This window comes from Labeo rohita, chromosome 11 (assembly GCF_022985175.1).
Source record: "Labeo rohita strain BAU-BD-2019 chromosome 11, IGBB_LRoh.1.0, whole genome shotgun sequence".
Lineage (NCBI taxonomy): Eukaryota > Metazoa > Chordata > Actinopteri > Cypriniformes > Cyprinidae > Labeo > Labeo rohita.
This window is the reverse complement of record NC_066879.1, coordinates 23998900-24024266: the sequence shown is the minus strand read 5'-3', so window position 1 is coordinate 24024266 and position 25367 is coordinate 23998900. Positions and strand designations below refer to the sequence as shown.

Here is a 25367-nt window from a genome sequence, read left to right as displayed (position 1 = left end):
AAAAGACATGGCTGTTTGAGTATAACGTTGAAGGAAATGTTTTGCTTGGCTTCGAACGGTGGAAATAATGGTTTAAAAAGTGTTTCCCAGACTTCCTATATCTTATATCCCCCCCAGCCCCATTAGTAAAGCTCAACACCTTCAAACCTGATTTTTTTTGCAAAAAGTAAAACAAATCTTGAATAAATTGTAACAGCTTGCATAAGAATGGTTTTCAAAGCAACATTCCATGAATAAAACCTTTTGTTTATTCTTTAAACAGGAGGTGGGTGAAAAACATGATATTTATCATAATTAGTTATGCTAATTTATTGACATTTCTTATACTTTGTTGTAACTGAAAAAATGAAAATGATTTGAATTGACCCTTCCCAAAGACCCGCCTCCCTAACAACGCAAGACAAGACAGCAGGTTACTTAAGGTATGAAACAAAGTTTCATCTTTTAAATTTTGTTATTTTTTAAGAAATTCAAGCAATAAAACCCATTTTGTGGCTGTTTAATGTGTCGTGACCAGGGTTGCCAGGTCTGCGAAAACAAAACCAACCCAAATGCTCATCGCAACTAGCCCAATCTTTTTTTCCCCATGGTTTTTCTCTTTGTCAGGTGTCCCTCCATCGAAGTTGCATTCCAGGGAGATCACTTTATCCTGCAGTCTTCAAAAAGAACCTGCGGTGACAGTGTAAAAGCATCCCAATTCAACGAATAAACCACAGACTTGGCAACCCTGGTTGTGACAGATAACTGTGGTGCCTGTTCAAGCACCACGTGAACCGATTATCTCTTGTACTAGTTATAGCATGAAATAAACATAAAAGAACATCAGAACGTACAACATTTTCAAGTTCAAGTCCACCAACATTAATCTACTTTTCTGTCTGGTTTGTTTGTCAGACAAAAATGGTAGATTTGGCATTATGATTGGTCAGATCATCTGTCAATCAAACTCACTGCTCGCTTTAGATATTAAACAAAGTTTTATCTTTCAAATTTTGTTATTTTTAAAGACATTCAAACAATAAAAAAACATTGTGTGGCTCTTTAATATGTCGTGAACAGGGTTGCTAGGTCTGTAAAACAAAACCAACCCAAATGCTCATCAGAACTAGCCCAAATCTGTTTTCCTCTTCGTCGGGTGTCCCTCCTTCAAAATTGTGTTTCAGGGAGATCACTTTAATCTGCGGTCTTCAAAAACAACCTGCGCCGACAGTGTAAAAGCATCCCAATTCAACGATTAAACCACAGACTTGGCAACCCTGGCCATGACAGATCGCTGTGGTGCCTCAGTTCAAGCAGCATGTGAACAGATCATCTCTTTCTCTGTACTAGTCATAGCATGAAATAAACATAAATGAACATCAGAAGGTACACCATTTTCAAGTTCAAATCCACCAACATTAATCTACTCTTTTGTCTGGCTTGTTTGTCTGACAAAAATGGTGGATTTGGCGTTACGATTGGTCAGATCACCTGTCAATCAAACTCGCTGCTCGCTTTAAGTATGAAACAAAGTTTCATCTTTTAAATTTAGTTATTTTTAAGAAATTCAAACAATACAAACCATTTTGTGGCTTTAATGTGTCGTGACCAGGGTTGCCAGATCTGTGAAAATAACCAACCCAAATGCTCATCACAACTAGCCCAATTTTTCCCCCCCATAGTTTTCTTCTTTATCAAGTGTTCCTCCATCGAAATTGCATTCCAGGGAGATCACTTTAACCTGCAGTCTTCAAAAATAACCTGTGCTGACAGTGTAAAAGCATCCCAATTCAACGATTAAACCACAGACTTGGCAACCCTGGCCGTGACAGATCGCTGCCTGTTGTGCCTGTTCAAGCAGCATGTGAAGAGTCATCTCTTTCTCTGTACTTTCTCTGTAATATCAGACTTATCCATATAGGAAAATATTCGCTTTGTGTTAAATGAACTGATTGAAATGGTTTCTGGATGTTTTGAGATAGTCAGGACATTAAGCTTGTATACAGTTTTCATCCCACATGCGTTTACTGTACTGCATTGTGTACTGGCCTGTAAACATTTGAGATTGGAAATATGAAGTCAAATGTGTTCCACTGGCTTGGAACAGTTTGTTCTTCCTACCTGAAATTCATGCCAAAACTGAGAATTAAATTTGAATTTTGGTGGATTTCTTAGAGGACTCTAGAGAAACACATATTAGATCACAAAGTTCTACTGAGGAATTTTTAATCAATGTGAATTATTTCACATTACTCCTTTGATGATGTCATGCAGTCTAACTGTTTTGCACAGGGCTCATATGAGTGGATTACGATAATACTTTTAAAGCCAACTGGGTGACCTGATGAAGCGACAACTAGTTTGAGTATAGACTGTTATAGAATAAATCATTGGAGGTTGCCATGTTTGTGTTGTTGGTTTCTTCTCAACTGTTTCATCTAACTATATCAGGTTGCAAATATTGCATCACCGTATATTTGCATCTTTTAAACTTTGTTGCATAGCTGTCACTCGTATCATTGGAAATCCCACTTCTAATGAATGACTTCAGATTGCTTTCTTGCTGCAAATTGCCGACAGCGTGAATGCTTATTAAAAGCTGTGCTGCTCACCACCAATCAAACACACTGCACAGAGAAGAATGTACATGGTGAGGGAATAATGCATTGCAATGGGTGTTTTTAAATGTAAATGAATCAAATTATCAAGTAGGAGACAGACAAACTCAAGTGGTGATATAAGGTCTTTGTTTGAACAAGAGTGACCCCTGCTACTAAGAGGTACATGTAAGGTCCCTTAAAACAGCGTTGTGGACAAGACAAGCTCGTCATGGTGTCGATTTCCAAAAGCCCAAAGCTTGGCTTTGAAGTGGAAAACCGGAGTGCAAAAGCATCAATTGAACAAGGCAAACAAAACCAACTCCAATATGTAGTGAGGAACTCTCCTGAGTTTGGTTTGTTTGTGGTGTAAAGAGTCTCACACAAGTGTTTGAAAAACTCAGCTGAGCTTTCCAGACAAGTTTTATCTAAGATTAACAAGAGCTACAGTCTGTATTTACTATATTAAAGAGAAAAGCCAAGGTGGCTGTCTTTACTATTTACTTGGGCATACAATAAAATGAATAATGAATAAAATGACAAGGTCTTTTTTTAAACAATGCATTTTCAAGTAAATTTTCAGTAAATACAGTGGTATTTTTATAATAGTATCAACTGATTAATTGTTAATGGTCTTATGGGGTTCTTATGCCAAGGTTTATGAATGGGCTGCTTCAGAAAGTAGGTACCGCACGTATGGAGGTCTCCAACTTTGTCCCTCCCCTTTACAATTCTCAACGCTCTCTAAACAGCACTGTGTAGGCTTGGTAAGGCAAGTTAGTTGGCTGTAACTTCTAACCTATGGGCTCACGGAAGAACATGACTCCAGCGAGGTAAAACTTCATTTTTTTAACGCTTTTTATTTTGTAACGTCAGCAAAAAAAGAGCGCTCCTCACGTGTATTAAATCGATGCTCTGCATAATAACCACAAACAAGTTTTAAGTTGCAGTGGGAGATTTGTAAAGTTAGGCGAACGACAACATTGACTGCACAGTGTTTTTAGTGTTTATTTATTTATTTGTAGTTTTGTGTGAATCAAAAGTTGAACTGAAACAGAACTGGTGCTGCGTTTGGTTCTTGAGGGCGCGCTTGAGGTATCTTTCATATCCATTAGTTGATCTCTGACAGCGCTTACCATAATTTACCATGGTAATTTCGCCAAAATGTCTTGTTATTGCTACTGCTGTAAAGCAATAATAATGTATGCGTTCTCAAGTAGTTTTAAAAACACGACAGTGTTGGTTAGTTAGCACTTTTTAGCGGGTTTTGGCAGAAACTTGTTACAGTAGTATTTTTTTTTTTTATATAAAGATGCAGAAGTTTGTGAAGCACATGCTATCTTCTCTGTGATGTTAATAGAATTTGCCTCATATTATTTTATATGCTTGAACTGATAGAGTACTCGTATATTTAATAATTTAATGACAATTAATAGTTTCTGTAGACGGTCCAGAACATAAAAAAAAATGTTGTTCCAAACTGGACTTTCCTTCTTCTAAAAAAAACATAAAAATAAAACATTTGATGACTAAAAGACTAAAGTGTGTCTAATGCACTTTTTTGAGGTCATTGTGCTTGTGTTAGAAACAGAGCCTATTTATGTTGTCGTTCAAGAATCTTTCCAACCAGTGACCTGTTAACCAAAACATTGACCCGTCTTAGTGAGCTGAACTTGAGAACTAGATCAATCTGATTCATAAGCAAATCATTCAGACTATTTTATGGTGAATTTGTTTCTTTTTAAAAGCTTGAGTCAGTCACTATTCATTAGCGTCTTTCGAATTTCCTTTTCTGCGCAGAACAAAGTCAAATAGGTTTAAAACAACATGAGGTTGAGTAAGTAAGGACAAAATTAAGATTATTTGAATGAACTCTCCCTTAAACTTTTCATACAGGTTATAGAATTAGCCAGACTAGACTTTGCAGATGGCATGCTGGCATGTTACAGAGACGAATGTTTTGCACAGACTTTAAGATATTAAGGTAATGGTGTTTTTTTGGAAGCAATTAAAGCAGCTCCTTTCATCTGCCATGAAATCTAAACGTTCAGGGCCCTGGGACTCCAATGGTTTTCCAAAGTAAACAGAACGTGTTTCTCAGCTGCTGAATGGAAAGCGATTCAATACAAATGGTTTAAAACATTAGAAACAAGTCTTGTACTGCTGTAGTCTGCTGTAGTCATCGCTACTAGAGAAAAACACAGCTTTGCAGAATTATTTTAAATCCCCTCTATGTTTAACCCACAAAACACCTCATCAACTACAAAAATGGCTTTGTGTCTGCACTGAATGCCTCAAATTGAGTCCTTTGAGTTGGCTTTGCTATTTGCAAATGAGAGTTCAGTATGACTTCCTTCATTACAGACCTGCACTAACTGAGGGAAATCACAGTTGTCCCATAAATGTCAGACAAATCAGAAAAAGCAATCAAAAATAATAGAGAAATCGTATGGTGTGGTACAGCTTTTAAGATCCCATCAAATGGAATGTTTCAAATTTAATGTAGCTTAATACACTGTTCGTGTGCCGGTCGCATAATGGTAATGAGCTTGAATGCTAGTGCTTCATGATTAAGGGGAAACTTGCTCATGAGATCAGGCTTGGACAACCCTGTGATTTTAAAATGTGGGATGGTCTTAGAAGGGTGAGCTCAACTGTGAAGCCAGATGTTGGCTTTTACACACTGACTTTGGGCTGGCTGGAAGAACTCCACAGGAAATTTTCAGAGTGCTCTCTAACTTGCATCTCTTTCTCTTTGTTCAAGGTTTCACTGACTGCTTGTAGTTCACAAGAGGAGAGCCGACTGTTTGGGATCTGGAGAGGTTGGGCTGTTCTTGAGACATTTATCAGCTATTGACACACCAGGTACCAAGTCAAAATGGCCCGTGGCCTCTTGAACTTGGTGTTTTTGCTGAGTATAACCGGCTGCCTTTGTCAAAAGGATTGCACTGGTGTGAACTGCCCTGAATTGCGCAACTGCATCGAAGAGGTTTTGGACACCGGAGCTTGTTGTGCTACCTGCATGCGAACGGGCTGCATGTGCGAAGGTTACCAGTATTACGACTGCATCAGTGCTGGCTTCAGATCCGGCAAGGTTCCCGAAGGCGAGTCATACTTTGTGGACTTTGGGAGTACTGAATGCTCCTGCCCGCAAGGAGGTGGACGTATCAGCTGCCATTTTATTCCATGCCCTGAAGTTCCAGCCAACTGCATAGAATTGTCAGAACCATCAGACGGTTGCATTCAGTGCGAGCGAGTTGGATGCGTTCACGAGGGCCAGAAGTACGAAGCCGGACACTCATTCCAAATTGACCCTTGCCAAGTATGCCACTGCCCGAATGAAGGCGGGGACCTAATGTGCTATCCGGTTCCAAACTGCGACCCAGATCGCGCTTCGAAACCCATGCTGACCACAGCAGCCAAGGAAGGTGCATCAGAGGGAAGCTACCGAGACCCTATACAGCACGTTTTTAACCATCAAGGCTCTAGAGGTCACTTCAACAAACACTTTCCCTTACACAGCGATAGCAATCTTCCTTTTAAGCTACGTATGAGAAACGTAGATGAGAAGGAAGAGGATGACGAAGACTATGATTATCCACCCACTGATTCTTTAGCTCCCTCTCTGCGTGATTTTGCTGCTCCCACGGAGTCATCCATCATCTCTGTATCTCGTCCAGATAATTTTACCCCCCGGCGGGGTGTGCACAGGGGAGCCAAGCAAGAGCTGAGAGAGATGTTTGGTATTCGCAAGTCCACAACAGACAGGCCGCAGTTTCCTTTCCATAAGGACAGTACTGAGAGGATGAGAGTTGGCATTTATAACGACAAACCAAAAAATGAGCTTTTCAGCCCTCTGAAATATAAAACAGACCAGGAACGATTCATCCTTCCTGTGGAAACGACAAACAGAGTGGGATTCTCCACACACAAAGATCCCACAGAGATCCAGAGCTTTAGTCTTTATAAAGACAACTCCAATCAAGACGCCCTAACAGATGATGAACAGCTTGAATTTCCTTCAGAATCTACTGAGGGGGATACATATACCTCACAGGAAGACACCACATACAGTGAAACGGTTACTGACTCCCCGGAGCAAACTACATCTCCGCTTTGGGAAACCACAACTTTGTTGCAGACCACTTGGGATGGTCTATCAGAGAGTCAAATCCATTCACTTCACATTCAACCCAATACCGTGGAAACGGACAGCTCCAACGAAGGAGAAACCATCACAAGAGAGTCTACTAAGGAAAGAGCAGCTGTTTTGAATGAAACCACTAGCACTGAAGAACATATCCTAAGCAGTCCAACTCCTGTTAAGCAAAGTGTGACCATCCCTACCAAAACTTCAACAGAACATGGAAAATCAGAAGCAGAACTTGGAGAGGAACACAAAGGGCTTTCAGTGGACCACAGAGAACCTGCTGAACATCCTGTTGAAAACATAAAACCCCTTGAGCGCCAAAAACCTGAAGCAGAACATGTGCAGACCTTAGGTGAACACAACACAGAGTTGGAGGGGAAACATCAGTGGCAGTTGTTCTCTCCGGTTAATTTCAGTCCAACCAGCCCACCTTCAAACAAACAGTCCCTCAGTCTGTTTAATTTCAGAGAGGAGGAAGAGGAGGGGGAGGAAGAGGCAGACAACACCCTCAGAACTCATTCTGGGATTGAGGAGGGTGAGTTAACAAGCAACTGCTTGTCATTTATTCAGTGTTTCAAGTGCCGAACTGTTATGCTGAAGAGTTTTAGTGCTTAATTAATGCTAATGTGATTTATAGTTGACATTCACCTGGTACCGTAAACGCTTATTTCGAGTGCTTGGCAACTTGCCATAGACAATCGCAGCTGTGTAAAGACGACTGTTATACATTGCCGGGCCTTGCACCCTGCGGTACGACAAGACAAAACAAACAGGCCCCTCTTGAGATGTCTACGGTGGCTTGTTTTCGCAGATCACATGGCAGGTTACCAATTAAAGTGTTTCTGGTATCACACAGCGCTTAGGAAAACTGTTTGCTGTCGTGTTTGATTTCGACATGTAAATGGTAGGGACTCTTGCTAGTCCCAGGAATTGTGAGCTGGAGCATAAATATTCAACTCAGGGGGGCCGTCTGGATCGTGAAGCCAAACACCGCACCCGCTGGGAACATCCTCCTCGCTCAGTCATCATATTCGCTCACACACCACCTAACACCCTTGTGTCGTTTAGCACGCTTAAAGCTTCAATTAGCAGAAAACATTGCTAGCTATAAACACGCCATTGACTGGAAAATGGCTTGTGACTTTGAACCAAAAGGTGTTTATAGGTTTTGTCTGCGTAATTCATCTTGACTTGTACTGGAACAGAAATATTTAATTGGGCCTTTGAATGAGGCACCAAGGTAACTCAATACGTTCCTGGTGCCTACTAAATTTTGCGTGATGAAATCACCGACTTCAAATTTTTTATAAGTTCAGATGGTGAGGCTAGACTTTAATAGTGAATTTTTTTTTGCTGTTATAATAATAATATATTGTACTATGAAAGTAAATCCAGTACAGTGTGTGTGGGTGAGTATGACTAAACCTGTCAAGAACATTGCATTTCATTGCAATATTAAAAGGAATAGAAAAAAAATGCCTGTACATTATTAAATACTGTAATATACACTACCAGTCAAAAGTTTTTGAACAGTAAACCTGCATTTATTTGATCCAAAGAACTGCAAAACAGTATAATTTTAAAATATTTGTACTATTTAAAATAACTGTTTTTTATTTGAGTATATTTTAAAATATAATTTAAATTTCTGTGATTTCAAAGCTGATTTTTTAGCATACTTACTTCAGTCACATCATTTTTCAAATATTCTGATTTGCAGCCCAAAAACATTTATTATTATTATTATGTTGAAAACTTTTTTCCAAGTTTCTCTGATGAATAGAAAGTTCATAATTTCTTATTAAAAATTATACTCTTATATAAAAATTATACTGACTCCAAGCTTTTGAATTGTATGGTGTATAATGTTACAAAAGCTTTGTATTTCAAATATGCTGAACGTTGGATCTTTCTATTCATCAGAGAATCCTGAAAGAAATTACTCAGCTGTTTTTAAATATTGATGATAATAATATAAACATATAAATGTTTCTTAAACAGCAAGTCAGCATATTAGAATGATTTCTGAAGGATCATGTGACACTGAAGACTGGAGTAATGATGCTGAAAATTTAGCTTTGGTCACAGGAATAAATTACATTTCAAAATATATTCAAATAAAAAAGTTATTTTAAATAGTAATAATATTTCACAATGTTCCTGCTTTTGCATAAAAGACTTCTTTAAAAAGCATTAAAAATCTTACTGTTCAAAAACTTTTGACCGGTAGTGTATATTAGCTCTGTATTATTTCAATTGTAAAATATTTATACATTTTTTTTACTGCTTCTAAATACTGATAGTTCTTGCTGCAACACAGTAAAAATCACTGTATTAAAATTATGAGAACCTGAAGAGAATAACCTTTGAAATAACCTCAGAAACATTTGGAATTAATGAGAATTTGAGGGAAAGTCTTGAAAACAATGTCACAATGCAAACTTTCTTAATAATGGGCTTTATTTTCTTTTGGTACATTTGATTTTGGAGTGAAATATGACCTGAACATGTTTTTATGAGTTTCGCCCATATGGAGTTTTCAGTTTTGCTCCAAAAGTTTTATGAAATGACGAATCGCTCTGTTGCCAAATCTAAAAGTGTTTTTCTAGAACTGTTGTTTGCTTAACATTGATAGATGTAACCTTTTGAATAGCTTAGAATAACGCAATCCATTATCTTTTCTTATTAAGATCAGACTGTTTTGTCTCGTCTGGCTTTCATTGTTTAGGCACAGTCATAGCTTGTCTCTGTTAGATTATTGAACTGCTATTTTTGTTGTGACCAAGACAAGATGCTTTAAACTAATGCTGGTAAAGCTCAGTCAAGTGGTTTGCCTGATAATAATAAAGAGTTAAATCTTAGCTTGGAAGGGTCAGTCCAGATCACTGTGACAAGGCTACTTCAACCAAAAGGCAGCATTGCACAATTAGTTAGATAAGGAGAGGAATTAGTTATCTTGCAGGATGCCAGTTGGCCATCACTCAAAATAAGCAGCTCTCACCGGATAGAAACACTTGGAGCTCTCAACAGTTTGCCTTTCTGCATTGCATGAGTATGATAATCAGGGAAAGTGGAGGCATACTGTACTGATAATATGCTTGGCAGGAAAGCGGTTTATCGTTTTGCGCATACCGGCATTTGCAACATGTGCACTGAATTTTAAGTCAAAGGTTCAGAGGTAGCAGCCTAGAGTGTTTGTGTTGCATGATGCATCTTACCCACCGATCATTAATGTTTGCATTGGAGATAAGCATCGTCCAATGGGAAACTTGTTATTTGGGACCAAATAAGAACGTTTTTTGTTAAAGTGCACCTATTACGCCATTTAAAATATTGCCTTTAATGCAGTGTGTAACAAAGCTGTGGTGAATACATGAAGTAAACGAGTCGTTAGTAATTCGAATCCCACTTCCGTGATGGCTACCCGTCATGAGGTAATACATTTGCATAATGCGGGCCTAAATTCTACGTTGGCCATCTGCAAACAACTTGACCCGCCCTCAAACAAGTTATTTTACTGACGACTGCTTCTCTAATTTTGGAGAAGCAAAGAAAAATTTTAGAGTCGCAAAATGCTTGCTTTTGAAAGATGGCTCTCTGAATCTTAAAGGGGTCATCGGATGCCTATTTTCCACAAGTTGATATGATTCTTTAGGGTCTTAATGAAAAGTCTATAATATACTTTGGTTAAAAATTCTCAATGGTAGTGTAAAAAACACCTTTTTACCTTGCCAAAATCAGCTCTGCAAAAATCATCTTGTTCTGGTCGATGTTGCTTTAAATGTTAATGAGCTCTGCTCGCCCCGCCCCTCTCTTCTCTCTGTGGAGTGATGAGCCTGTTTACTTTAGCCGCGTTTAGCCGTGTTTAGCTGCTAAACTTGCTAACTAACAGGTTATTTGGTTATTAGGAAATGCAATCACAAAGATTCATAAAAAACCCTTACACTCACTTCTTCCAGTCACAACAGACTGGGCCATCTGACCAATCAGAGCAGAGTAGGCTCACAGAAAAGAGGGGTTTAGAGAGACTAAATCCTTGAACTGCTTCAAATGAATCATTTGAGAATCGTTGGAGAATCGTGATATTAAAATGCATATTTTGAGAAAACAAAAGCGTTGTTTGACCTTGCATGCATGTAAACCTATCATAGGAGACTCTAAAAACAACATTAGGAATCTTAAAAAATAGCATAATAGAGGCGCTTTAAGAAAACACTGCTTTAGCCTCATTAAGACTTGGCAGAATCCAAGGTAGGGCTATATAGGACTTTTTAAAGTTAAAACACAGGACAGGGGAGTTAAACATGCATTTGAAGTCTCATGGACTGTCTGCCGTGAAGTTTTATCGATCAGTTTCTCCTTGAACCATAGCGGTTATTAGAAGAGAGTATTTGATGCAATTCCAGCTGGAATACGTGAACCATTTTTTATTTTGAAAGTCGGAGAGTCTGTGTTTTCTTGCAAGATTGAGCTCCATTACAAGCATAATATGCTAATCGCATGAATGCACCATTTTAAATCAGAAATGGAATTTGTGGAGGAAATCTGGAATATGTGTCAAAATCAAACTACAAGACCAAACAGTGGTCTCTTATTTGCTGTATGTGCATGTGATGTCTTGCCATAGTGAGCACTTTGTTGATATTCTCTTTTGCGTCTAAATGTTTACTGCCAGCAGTAATGCAGTGATTTGTGATCCTGTCTTCTTATTCAAATGCATCTAGGCTCTGTTCACATTTAAGAATTAAAGAGACTCAGAGCCATACAGAGATAATGATAAAGACGGGGCTCTGGAGATTTATTTTTTCCCTCAAGGCTGACACTTACTGCAGGAAGTCGAGTCTACATTTAAGTTTGTACTCAGATTTCTCATAAGGAAACATCACTTTAGTGGCTTCCATCCTGTACCACCCAAACACCGCTCTTGTTCTGCATTTAAAATATCACTATGATGGCGTATTCAAGTTGTTTAGGAGGAATCCATTACTTTAACCAAGGTTAAACTTCATTTTCAGTGAGATTTCAACAAGAATCATGACTAATTTAAAGAGTTAGTTCACCCAAAAATGAAAATTCTGTCATTAATTTCTCACCCTCATGTCGTTCCAAACCCATAAGACCAGGTCCGGGGTCACATATAATGAACATGCACAAACTACTAAAGTTGTGTGATGCATCAAGCTCATATGGCAACACAATGAAGCTCATCACTACTAATTATGTATTACTCAAGTATTAAAATTCCTGTTATTCCCTCTTAACAAATCAGTGGTGTTTAAACCAGAAAGATGGATGCTTCCTTTTCATAATGTTGGCTGCTTTTTCCAAGAGCTGATGCCAGAAAGATTTTGAGGAGAAACAGAGTGTTTGCGAGATGTCAATAGATTTGGTGATTTCTGAGATGAATGGCCTCTGTGTTTTAGCCAGGGTCCAAAACATATGGAATCTAACAAACAGATCATTGTAGCTAATGTATGCTTTCTGCATCCTTGAAAATATGAGTTTGTGCTAAGATAAATCAGGCATAGTGGATTTCTGTGGCTTTAAAATGCACATTAATTTAAATCTTGCCTGTCAGCCTCAAAGCCTGTATTCTGCCCCATGATGATGGGCTCTTACACTCGTCCATGAATAAGATATCTACTGAGTTCTTTCTGTCTATAATACATGCAGATCCAAAATCGAATATGATATGTCTTTATATTTTAGTGATTACAGTTGGTTTTGCAGCCAGAGTTTCTCAAAGTTTCACAAAAAAGACGTTTACATGTTGTCCAGAAGAGAAAATAATAGTTGAATTTATAAAAATGACCCTGTTCAAAAGTTTACATACGCTTGATTCTTAATACTATGATCCACAGCTGTGTTTTTATGTTTAGTGATAGTTGTTCATGAGTCTAGTTAACAGTTAACCGCCCGCTGTTCTTTAGAAAAATCCCTTAGGTCCCACAAATTCTTTGGTTTTTCAGCATTTTTGTGTATTTGAATGCTTTCCAACAATGACTGTATGATTTTGGGATCTATCTTTTCACACTGAGAACAACTAAGGGATATGTATGCAACTATTACAGAAGGTTAAAACGCTCACTGATGCTCCAGAAGGAAAACAATGCATTAAGAGCTGGGGGTGTAAACTTTTGAACAGAATGAAGATGTGTACATTTTTCTTCTTTTGCCTGAATGTCATATTTTTTTCCATTTAGTATTACCCTTTAGAAGCTACAGAAGATACTTACATGTTTCCCAGAATAAAAATAAGTTAAATCTGCTCTTATCTTCAAATTCGAATATCTTCAAAAAGTTTTCAGCCCCATGCCTCTTAATGCATTTTGTTTTCTTCTGGAGCATCAGTGAGCATTTGAACCTTCTGTAATAGTTGCAAATGCATCCCTCAGTTGTCCTCTTATTCATGGCAATACTAAATAAAAATATAACATGCATTTTGTATTATCCCTCCTATTCTGGTAAAATAATTAACATTTTGCAGATTCTGCAAGGTGTGTGTAAACTTTTGATCTCAACTGTAGATAGATAGATAGATAGATAGATATAGATTTAGATATAGATAATGATTCTGATAATCGGAAATGTTACTGCAGGTTGCTGAATACTCAGTAGGCATAACTATTTAAATAATAGTTGAGGGGGTGGTCATATGCTAATATAGTGGCATAACTGTGACACATTGTGAATGACTCATGTTTGTGGCTTAGTTTGCATGGAAAAATCATAGAAATTCATATTTTTATTAGTCTTATAGCTCAACTGCTGAATAATGTAGATGAGTTGAGGTAAACAATATGTCCACAGACCTGAATTATCAATTATCTAACCTCAAGGACACACACAAGGCCGTATACAGGTAGTGTTGTTTGTCCGAAGGCCTCTGATAGAGGAGAGCTTGGAGATTAAATGTCCAACAGAGACTCCAACAGCATCATCTGAAACATCAGCACAGCACAGAAATCACTGTGAGAGTCGGTGGATGTCAGTCACAGGTTTAGTGCGATCACATTCCTCGTTTGTGATAAATATTACAGGAGTGTCAGAGTCTGTTGTGGAGTAGGGTTTTCTCTCCAGTGTTTTTGGTCTGTTTATGAAAGATTAAACTGAATGTGAGCTTGCTTCTTGGAGTTGTTGTTTTTGTGTTGGACAGGATTGAGACCAGATTGACATGCTTGTTACAGCTGAAAGAGCTGAAAAATACAATTTGATCAAGGGTGTGTCACGTCTCCTGACAAAGTCTGTCTTCTTGATAGTGTATCTAGGCCGTAAGAAAGAGTTGGACTGGCACATATGAATTTGAGTTTTCACTTCCTATACTGTATGGGTCTATTGTTGCGACGGCATTTTAGTGCCACGTTAAAAAATCTAAGATTATAAAATTAACGTCATAATATTTCAAGAGTAAAAAATCTTACCAGAATAAAGTTGAAATATTATGAGAATAATGTCAAAGTATTATGAGAATAAAGTCGAAATGTTTCAAGAATAAAAGTATAAATGTGTCAAGAAATTTAAGTTGTAATTTTTTGAGAGTATAGCCTATATTACACATGCAAATGGCCCAGATTGAAAGCACCAGGAGAAATTGCTAGGCCACTGTAATTTATTTGAATATTGTTGCGTCTGAGCAGCCGCATCTTCTTAGTGGGATGAGGAAGAGTCGAATTTAAAGACTCGTGGAAACAGCTTAATATCAAGAGTATGATATTTATTGACAGACCGAACAGGAACAACTTTTTATCTTAACATCAGCTCACACACCCAATCGACATTCCTTTGGAGGGTGCTGTAGCTCTCTTGTTTAATCCTTTTTAATACACCACAAATATATGTGGGACTATTAGCAGAAATCATACCACGTGTCATTCTTGTGGGGACAGTGTGCTTGGAAGTAATATTTCATGTCTTTAATTGCATTCGTTATTTGTAGTGCACCAGCCCCCCAATAGCAATAAGCTTTGTGCTTTTGGTCATTTTAATAATATAAAACAAAGTCTCAGTTTTATAGCGACATACAAACTATGTGTCTTACAATAATGTGTTTTTCAAGCTGATTAATGTAATCTCGTAATTGCTACGAATTAATTCTTGTAATTTTGACTTTATTCTCAAAACATTTAGACTTTGCTGTCGAAATATTTAGACTTTATTCTCAAACATTTAGACTTTATTCTCAAAGTTTTGACTTTATTCTCGTTATATTGCGACTTTATTCTCGTAATTTCGACTTTATTCTTAAAATATTACGACTTTAATCTTGTAATCTTAACCCGGCACTTAAACGCAATCGTAGTTTTGCGCATTCACATGTTTTGTCTTTTGCTAGTCTTCCAGGACTATTGAAAAATAATAAGAAATTTAAAGACATTATGACTGTTTTTTAAAGCCAAAAGTTGTTTAAGTCACGGTCATTAACCATACTTGTATTCCTAGTCGAGGTCAGGTGCTATTAATCGGAGGGGATCCAAAAATTTATTCTATAGACTACCATTCAGTAGTGCTGGGCGATATACAATCAGCTGTACTGGTTCAAACGGTAAACCGGTTTGATTTATGCAAACAGTATGATTTTTTTTAAAAACGGCATATCGGTACAATTGCCTAAGCAACTTTTAGAACTATTAATAACACTCAATTAATTCTTTAACTGAGCAAAAAACAAACTGCAAATAACCATTAACACTCGCTAAAGACAGACATAAAGAGGAGAAAATACTGTATCATGCAGGGCAACCTCACTGTTCACAATGTGCAAAATGTAGGAAGAAAGGAATTCTGAATACTGAATTGGGAGTGGGGGTTTATGTGAATGTATCTCTGAAGGGAAATGACTGTCTTAGGAAAATTTTAGATGGTATTTTCTTTTTATCTTACCTCAGTACAATGCATATTAATGTAGTAAATTCTGCATGTTCTGCATTCTCATGCAGCCCGTTTGCTGTTTTTTTCATTTAGATATGCTTTATGTAGTTTGATATCACAAAGCTAAGGTCAGGCTGTTCAGTTTCTGCTTTAAATTTTGAAAGTATACAATCCAATTTACATCAAAAACTAATAATGCTATATGTAGCATGTTTGCTTGGTGGTGTGTATCTGCTAAAAGCTCGTTTTGCCAAGTACACAACTGCATAGCCTCAACGCTAACAGAAATAAAAGAACTGACACCCATAAAACTCCACTTTAAGTCAATGGAAAACCATCTGACGAGTAGCAATCAGCCAATGACATTACAGCACAGAGATTTTATCATCCCAGAAAATTACAAGCTGCACAGTCTTTGTAATTGGCATGGATTTTCTATATCAGTATGGTATGAAATGAAGAAAACCCAAAAGTTCAGGGCCCTTTGAGTTAGGAGAAATATGAGATGCCCTATTAAACCCTGCCCTTATGCCTAGCGTGACAGGATGATTTGAAGTCACCGTGAGAATACATCATTTCACAGAACGGTTGAAAAGGTCCAGTTATTGCTTCTAGGAGCCAGGCGACTGGGTGCTGCTCTCAGCAGAAGTGATTTCTCAAATCCCACAGGCCCACAATGCCTCAGAAAACACTGCAATTACCAAGAACCGTCCATACGTTGAAAACCCGTTCTTTTCTAGCTGAAGGTCTCCATCACACATTTTGGTTTCAAGTGCACGTTCATACAGCAGCATAAGAAAACTGACCAATCATGCGCTTCCGCTCTATAGGAAATATGAGTAGGCCTGAGTGTCTGGGTTTTTGCCAGTGTGTCTTAATGTTTTACTGTCCTTGAGAAATTGTCCTTTATTCTCTCTGCACCTTTGGTTCTTTTTGTTCCCCCTGAAATATGTGAGTTGGAGCAGTAATTTTCTATTCTGGGTTGACAGACAGAGTAGAAAAGCTGGCATGACTCCTTCTGAAAGAAAAATATTCAAGAAAGCCTCTGAAGCAGGGCATTTAAAATACAAACCCCATATGAGATTTTTTGAGGGGAGTGAATAATGCCACATTTTGATGCCAATTTCACGCACGTTCACACCAAAGTTTGACTCGCTGGTCAGTGCCGCCTTCGCTTTATTGAAGTTTTTTAGCTTATCTGGGAATGCAGTTGGACAACTAGGCATGCTTGGGGCTTTCCTCCTTTTGTTTTGTTATTTGTTCTGCATTATGTTTTCCATTTCACCTTATTATGCCTGTTCTGCATTTTTTTTCTGTATAAAAACAGGCCATCATGGGTAGCTATGCGCAACTATTTTGAGTTTGATATTAGTGAGGGCTGTTTTGAAAAATCACTCATCAGCTGCTTTAAACGGCATAAGAAATCAACGTAGTTGATTGTATTTTAAATAGCAATTAAGATAGGAATCTCTTGGAACAATGTGGAACAATGCAGCTCTGCGCAAGGATTTATCTTCCACAATCAATAGCCTAACAAAGGGCTTGTTTATTATATAAGAGTGTAGACAAAAGTGGCTGACATTATAGAGTCAACATCTCAAAATAATGATGGAGTATAATCATGTTGAAAGTATCTCACACAAGCCTCTCATTAAAAAGAACTAAGAGTCTGACTGACCTTGGTCTACGGATATCCACGTACTCAGCCAGAAGTGCAGTTGTTGACTCAATGAGAAACAAACTGATGTGATTTATAATGTGTGTCACTAGTTTTTTACAAGAAGCTAGTCTGACCAAAAATAGAACAGTGGCTAAGCCAATATAGTGGAGCTGAGATTGAAGGTTTTGAGGTTAAAAATCTTGGTTTCTTTCCTCTGTTGAACACAAAAGCAGTTGTTTAGAAACATTTTGGTAAACAGTTACTGGTAGCCATTGACTTACATTGCATTTCTTGCTTATACAATGTAAGTCAGTGGCTACCAGCAATTGTATGGTTACCAACATTCTTCAAAATATCTCCTTTTGTGTTCAACAGAGGAAAAAAAAACTCATACAGGTTTGGAAGTTAACAATGACAGAATTGTCATTTTTTGGGTGAACTATCCTTTTTAATTTGACAGTTATAGACACACTGCTATGTGTTTGCAGAAACTAGCAAATATTGTGTAATGCAGCTTTTTTGTGGCGGTTTCATAGTTCTGAAATGATTTAGACTGTTCATTTGTCTAGATCCAATCATTTTATTGGGTGTTGTATCTGTGGCAGGTGCAGCACTGCGGCAGACAGTAATCATTCCCAGGAAATGAAGAGATTATTGGTTAAAGATTCAGATTATGACAGTAATGTAATTCCATCTAGTGAGTCATACTGCTTGTGTTGATGACTTTGTCTGCCTATATTATAGAACCGATTTTGTTTGCTTGCTGTAAGTATAGGCTTACTTTTTTAAAATATATATTACATATAATTTTTATGTGTTGAGTAATATTTATTATATAATATTTATTTTATTATAGGTAAAATATTTATATTTAAATAACATTTATTGTATAACACTTCTGTAATATATTAATGAATTTTATTATATAATACTTATTTTCATTGGACGGTAAAATAGGTGAAAATATGTTTATATTTGTTTGTAAATTATAATATATTTTTTATTTGAAATAATATGTATTAAATTATTTTTGTCTAAATAATATTACTATTTAAATAATTTTGTCTTGCTTTGAAGGGGTATCCGTCAAGGCCTATTGACTTTCATCAGTAAGGCTCTGACCTTTAGTTTAAGGGTTTTGTATCAAATGTTGTTCATTCTTTAAAGGTATTTGCATATAAATATGTTTTAGCAGTGTGTGGACACAACCACCCTACAATGATAAAATCCATTCACTCCTTTTTTATATTTGCATAAAACCTAAACAGTCTCAATTATCAAGCCGATGTGATTTTCTGAGCATTATGACATCATACTACTCCGGCCCGCCCACACCTGCTGGCGGACTGTCCCGTATTAGTACAGGGCTTTACAGTGCGAACATTTCAGTCGCATTTGCAACTGAAAACTACTGCATACGACTATGAAAAAAATATTTTGGAGCACCATGTGCGAGTAACCCGATCAGCAAATTTGTGTTTGCGCTGAGGGGAGCTTCAAAGGTTTTTACATGTTTTTGCAATGTTGAGTAATGTATCACAGACATCTCACGAATCCTTTCATAAACAAAGTGTAGAAAGAGTGTAAATAAGAGATTCATTGTGCACTGCAGAGAGCTTTGTTGATTATAATGGAACTTTGTGAGATCACGATGAACTGAGATGACTGACAGCTTTTAATGATTTTTAAGGGAGTTTGTAGATGAGATATTGCAGGTGTTTTGTATTTAGATGTAAAAGTGAACATAAGTCTTCAATTTCTCCTGACATCAGAGCCACTGAGGTCACAGTGGATTAGTTTTGTTTTTGATGGTGACTCGCCATCGAATACACAAAAATGGAAGAGAGGGGTGGGGTCAGCAGTAGCTCATTATCATTTAAAGAGACGTGCATCAAAACAGCTCGCTGTGAACAGAACCGTTTTAGACAAGGTAAAAAGGTTGTTTTTACATGACCATTGAGGAATTTTAACCAAAGTATTGTGCAGACATTTCATGAAGACCCCAGAGAGTCATACCGGCTTGTGGAAAATCTGCATTTGATGTCCCCTTTAAATCATTCAGTTTATTTCAGTGCAGTGTGCAGACACCATTTGTGTGACGTTAGCAATGATATCGGTTAGCAGAATAGGAAATTACTTGACCTGGAATGCAAGTGCTGGAATGCAGCACTCCAGACTAATTCCTCATCGTGCTCCTTCATATTAGCAGAAACTCACAATTCTCTGACACATGCCAGCTACGCCTCAGCCTCTTTCCTGGATGTTCCTTTGTACACAAAAGCATGTTGACGTGTTCCTGAGAGTGATAGATTACCAGACACGAACAAGTCGATGGAGTGCAGAGAACCGGATGGGGATGCAGGTCATTGCAAGAGATTAGACTCGTTAAACAAAGAGACTTTATGTAGAGTTTAACCAACAAAGCCCGGGAGTTCATTGTACCAGGAAATGCATTATGCATCTGAAGGCTTTTAGTGCACTTTAGTGCAGTCTTGAGTATTGTGTCATTTACAGAAGAATGACAGTAGGTGCTGAATTTAATAAAGCTTATAGCTGTTGTATAATGAGGCATATGTATAATGTATGTATAATGATGTGTGTATGTATGTATAATATACACTGCCATTCAAAAGTTTGGGATCAGTAAGTTTTTTCTGTTTTTTAAAGACATTTCTTATTGTCATCAAGGCTGTGTTTATTTGATCAAAAGTACAGAAATAAATAATATTGTGAAATAGTATAACGATGTAAAATAATGTTTTTTTTTCTATTTGAATATACATTCAATTATAATTCATTCCTGTGATGCAAAGTTGAATTTTCAGCATCATTACTCTAGTCTTCAGTGTCACACGATGTTTCAGAAATCATTCTAATATGCTGATTTATTATTAATGTTGGAAACAGTTGTGCTGCCATTTTTTTGGAACATGATATTTTTTTCAGGGTTTTTTGATTAATAAAAGTTCAAAAGAACAGGATTTATTTAAAATGGAAGTCTTTTTTAACAATATATGCTACCGTTCAAATCTTTGGGGTCAGTACATTTTTATTCTTTCTTTGTTTTGAACGAAATTGATACTTTTATTCAGCAAGAATGTGTTAAAAAAGACTTATATTGCTAGAAAATATTTCTATTTTAAGTAAGTACTGTTCTTTTTAATATGTATTCATTAAAAAATCCTGAAAAAAGTATCACAGGTACCTAAAGGCTGCCAACATTGATAATTCTATTAATAAATCAGCATATTAGAACGATTTCTGAAGGATCATGTGACACTTAAAACTGGAGTAACAGCTGATGAAAATACAGCTTTGCATCACAGGAATAAATTATATTTTAAAGTATATTAAAATAGAAACCATTGTTTTATGTTGTAATAACATTATTACAGTTTTTTTCTGTATTTTTTGATCAAGTAAAACATCCCTGATGAGCATAAGAAACTTTAAAACACATTACAAGTCTTACTGATCCTAAACTTTTGAACGGTGGTGGGTGTGTGTGTGTGTGTGTGTGTGTGTGTGTATACATATATATATATATATAATTTATTTTGCTTAATTATTGGATTATATATTGAATTATATTTAGAAGATATTGCTTTTCATAGAGTAACAAAAATAGCAAGGAATTCATTTATGGCTCAGAGGAATAAGATAAAGTATGAAGCCTCATTTGTCATTACGAGTGCACCAATTATTATAATGACGGAATAGAAAGAGACGTCCAGAAGATATCATGGTATTGGTTTTGCATTATACCCATGTCTAATTTCCATGGCAAGCCATTTCTTGTAACTGTTATTTTTTTCTCCACCTATTTGTGCAGTGCTTTTCCATTAGTTGATTTAGAAAAACAAAAAATGGAGACCACTCAACAGGGGTAATGTGAGAATAAGTCTACTAATTTAGAAGAAATCAATTTTCATTCATGAGCGGAGAGCGGCTCGGCATGCTCGCTTAAAATTGAAAAGCTTCAGGCACTTGTTCAAAGCGCTGAGTTCATAGATATTGTTTATTAAAAAACGGCAAGTGTGCTGCACATTTAGAAGTACATGGGAAAGTGTACATTTGGGGCCCTGTGCTGAAATGCAGCCAGATATAAAACCAATGTTTAACACCCCTCCAGTGCTTTATGTCAAAGTGATGTACTTTGCAAGTCAGTGGCCCTGAGTCAGTGTTTGGGAGTGTATTTGTCACTGTTAAAACTGTATGAGATGTTGCAACAAAGTGGAGTGCTCAGATTTTAAATTGTGTCCCCTGTGAAGTGACATTTGTCAGTAGTCCCAGAGTACGCAGTGAGGTTTTTAATCATTTTGAACGGCTGTTATTTTTAATGTTAGGAAATCCTGGAGATTTTATATGCGTCTCCTATACCCTCTTGGTTTGTTTATTCAATATATTGGCAGATGTATTTATGTAACTTATTTCACTCTGTTTAAATTCCACAGACCTCCACTGATTTTTCCTCAAAAGCAGTGCAGAAAAGTATCTGCAGATTGTGTCTGGGTCTAGTTAGAAGTGTTTAGTGTCGTGTTTAAAGTCTAAACAACAGGAGAAATGTCAATTTTCTCAAAACACCGGCTTGCTGATGATGTACAGTCTTTGTTTGTATATGGAGTATATCATAATGATGCATGCACATTGTTGATGTTTCTTCATATTGTCTTTTACATACGCCTAATGTAGACGTTCGCATTCAACTTCTAGATTCAAATGCGGAAGGAAAGAATAAATTTATGCCATTTAATAAAACTATTTCAAACAAAACAGAATAAATATTTTGGTTGTTTAACATCTGTTTTCTGTGAGAATGAACAATGGGTCTCTCATCGTCTGCAAATAAGCAACATGGTTGCACAGAAAGATAAGACAATTGCCACCATGAGGTCAAAATCTGACTTTATGACTAGTTAAAGAGCGTGTGGTTAACTGAATTTCAACTTCCGACCTCAGGTTCGTCACCACAGATATGTCATTGAACGCCAGTGGGCCATGAATGCTTTTGAGAAGATTAAAAATGAGATCATTAGGGTGACTGAATCTGCAGTTTGTGGCTGATTATGGCATTTGTGGAACCCAAAAGAGCTGTGCAGCCTTGACGTCAATTTGTAGGTCAACCTAAGCTAATTTGCCATGAGTTCCTTGGGGAATTGCTAATGGATTTTATTCTAGAATGGCGGTTTTGAATTTATGAGTAACATAAGATTTGTGGTTGACGGTTCTTGAAGACCCACTGTTCAATAAATGTGAACAAAATATTAAAGGCTTATCAAAAAATGTTAATCACACGTTTTGATTTATTCATAAATAAAAAATAAATATTTTTATTTATGAATTATATTCATGTTAAATACTGCTCATTAACACTGCATTTATTTGATCAAATTGACAGAAAAAACTGTAATATTGTGAAATATTATTGCATTTTAAAATAACAGTTAATATAAAATATAATTTATCCCTGTGATACAAAACTGAATTTTCAGCATCATTACGTCAGCCTTCAAAAATCATTCTGATATGCTGATTTATTATCAACTGTTGTACTGATTTTTTTTTAGGATTCTTTAAGGAATACAAAGTTAAAAAGAACAGCATTTATTCGAAATAGAGATGTTTTGTAACTATATATACTACTGTTCAAAATTTTGGGGTCAGTAAAATTTGTTTCTTTTTTTTTATTAATATTTTTTAGGAAAAAATTAGGAAGTATGTGTTAAATTGATTAAAAAAATATAATGTGTATTTTTTTTTTATAAATTCTATTCTTTTTTATTTTTTTATTCATTAAAGAATCCTAAAAAAAGGTATTACAGGTTCCAAAAATAATATTAAGCATTAATTAAAAAAATATGAAGCTTTGCTTCACAGGAGTATATAATATTTTACAGTTTATTAAAACAGAAAACAGTTCATTTAAATTATAATAATATTTCACAATATTACAGTTTTTTTTCTGTATTTTTGATGAAATAAACAGCCTCGGTGAGCACAAGAAACTTTTTTTAAAAATTAATAAAAATCTTACTGATCCCAAACTTTTTAACAGCAGTGTATATAAATATTTTTTTAAAAAAATCATAAACTGATGAAAGCAGTTTTTCCAAAAAGCTCTAACAATTTTAAAAATTGTAATTTACTTCTGGATTTACAGACTGAACTGCTCTAATTCAAAAAAGTTTGACCAGTGACTAAGGGTACATCAGTTTTGTAAAACAACACCCTTTTTACGTTGTCAGAAACAGCTTTGTTCACAGCGACCCGTTTCGGTGCATGTCTCTTTAAATGATAATGAGCTGTGCTCACTCCGCCCCTTTTCTGTTTTTTGTGTATTCGGTGTTACCATCCAAAACAAAACTAATCCACTGCGCCCTGTCTGATGTCGGGAGAAAATGAAAACTTTTTTACATCCAAAACACCTGCATTGCTTACGAGACATTGATGTCGAAATATGCAAATACAGGACATTCCGTCAGCGGTTGTGGGCGGGACCTGTCGTATGACGTCATACTGCTCAGCAAATCAAAACGGCTTAATAATTGAGACTTTTAGGTTTTTTGGGAATTAAAAAAAGGAGTGAATGGATGTCTATCATTATAAAGTGGTTATGTCCACACACTGCTAAGACATGTTTATATGTCAAAGTGATTTTTTCCCCCCATGTTTCTGTATTTACTAATAAGTTACTAAACTGTCAACCTACTGTTCACTAATTCGATTCAAGGCTTTCACAAATCTCCCTTGTTTTGATCCTGCAGACATTCTCTGACCATCTGTGAAAGAAAGGCGAAATCTGTCGAACTCAGAGAGGACCTGTTTTGAAGAGCGCTTTGTATTGTAACCATCTGCTTTACAGATGACCTAATGATGATCTAACAGAGCAATGGCAACAGCTCTCATTTTAGCACCCACCCCTTCAAGTGAACATTTATCACTATTTGTTATCCGTGGGATGCGTTCCAGGCAATCCTCAAGAACAGAGAGATCAATACTGAGAATCAGTGGCCTCATACTATACAGGCTTTCAGAAGAAAATCCTTGAGAAGGATGTTTTAATGAAGTCAGAGTCTAAACACTAACTTACTTACTACACAAGGCCATCATGCAAAATAAGTCTGGGTTTAATAAGAGACACGTGTTACATTTCTGAGCCTTTTTTGAAAGTGAATTTACAAATTTCACCATTCATTTGGAGCTGGAGTTTGACTGTTATGAATCATCACTTATAATATAGTCAACCCGTAAATTAAAAGTCTGTCAGCGTTTACTCACCCACCCTCATGTCATTCGAAATCTTAATGATTTTCTGAACTCAAAAGAAAAATGTTGGTAAATAAACAGTCAGTTCTTACTGAGTTTCATTGTATACACAAAAAGTACAATTGATGTCAGTGAGAGCTGAAGCTGTTTAGCATGTGGGTGAATAAATGATGACCGGGTTTTCATTTTTGCGTGGAGTTTCCCTTTAAGCCCCCCTTGTTTTTTTTTATGGTTTCATGGCATCCACTGAAAAAACGGAAAGCAACAAGTATGCCCTTGTACAAGTAAACAAACCCCAATACAATTCCAGGCTCAAAAATGGGCATCGCTCACGTTTTACGGCTGTGAAAGTTAAACAGGAAACCAGAGACGGTTTTTTGTTTAGCTGATTGCTGTGAGACTTTTTGTCTTTGTTTTCTTTAATGTTCTGTTGGCTCATTTCATGTCTCTCTTTGTCTCTGGAGACACTTTGTTAATGAGTGTTTCCTCTGTTTTATTTAGAGGAATATATTTAAAGATAAACATTAAACACTTTTTAAGCATTAATAGATAATAAATAAATATTGTAGCATCTAAACCATGCACAACAAGTTTCCAGCGCCTGCAATTTTTTGTCCACGCTGAAAATGAAAATGCCACACGACTCACTGCACTCGCACCACAAAGAAAACTAAGAACACATGGTGCTTCGGTATCCTTTTTATGGTTTTGCTTGTGGAACATGAGGGATTTGTCATAGTATTTCATATTTCTTTGACTTTCACAATAAATCTCTTCATAATCATGTTTGATGTTTAAGCGGGACTTTTGGTCCAACGCATTTTCTTCGTGTTTGGGGGGCTGTCTG

The 25367-nt window shown here is 36.6% G+C and overlaps 1 protein-coding gene across 1 annotated transcript in view; it reads left to right on the top strand.

The window, feature by feature from the left end:
• The first annotated feature begins 5064 nt into the window (after positions 1–5064).
• fbln2 (fibulin 2) overlaps positions 5065–25367 on the top strand; it is a 70464-nt gene continuing 50161 nt past the window's right edge. Inside the window, 1 exon segment of the mRNA XM_051123097.1 lies at positions 5065–7261. Coding sequence (XP_050979054.1) covers positions 5455–7261 — 1807 coding nt within the window. The 5' untranslated portion in view covers positions 5065–5454.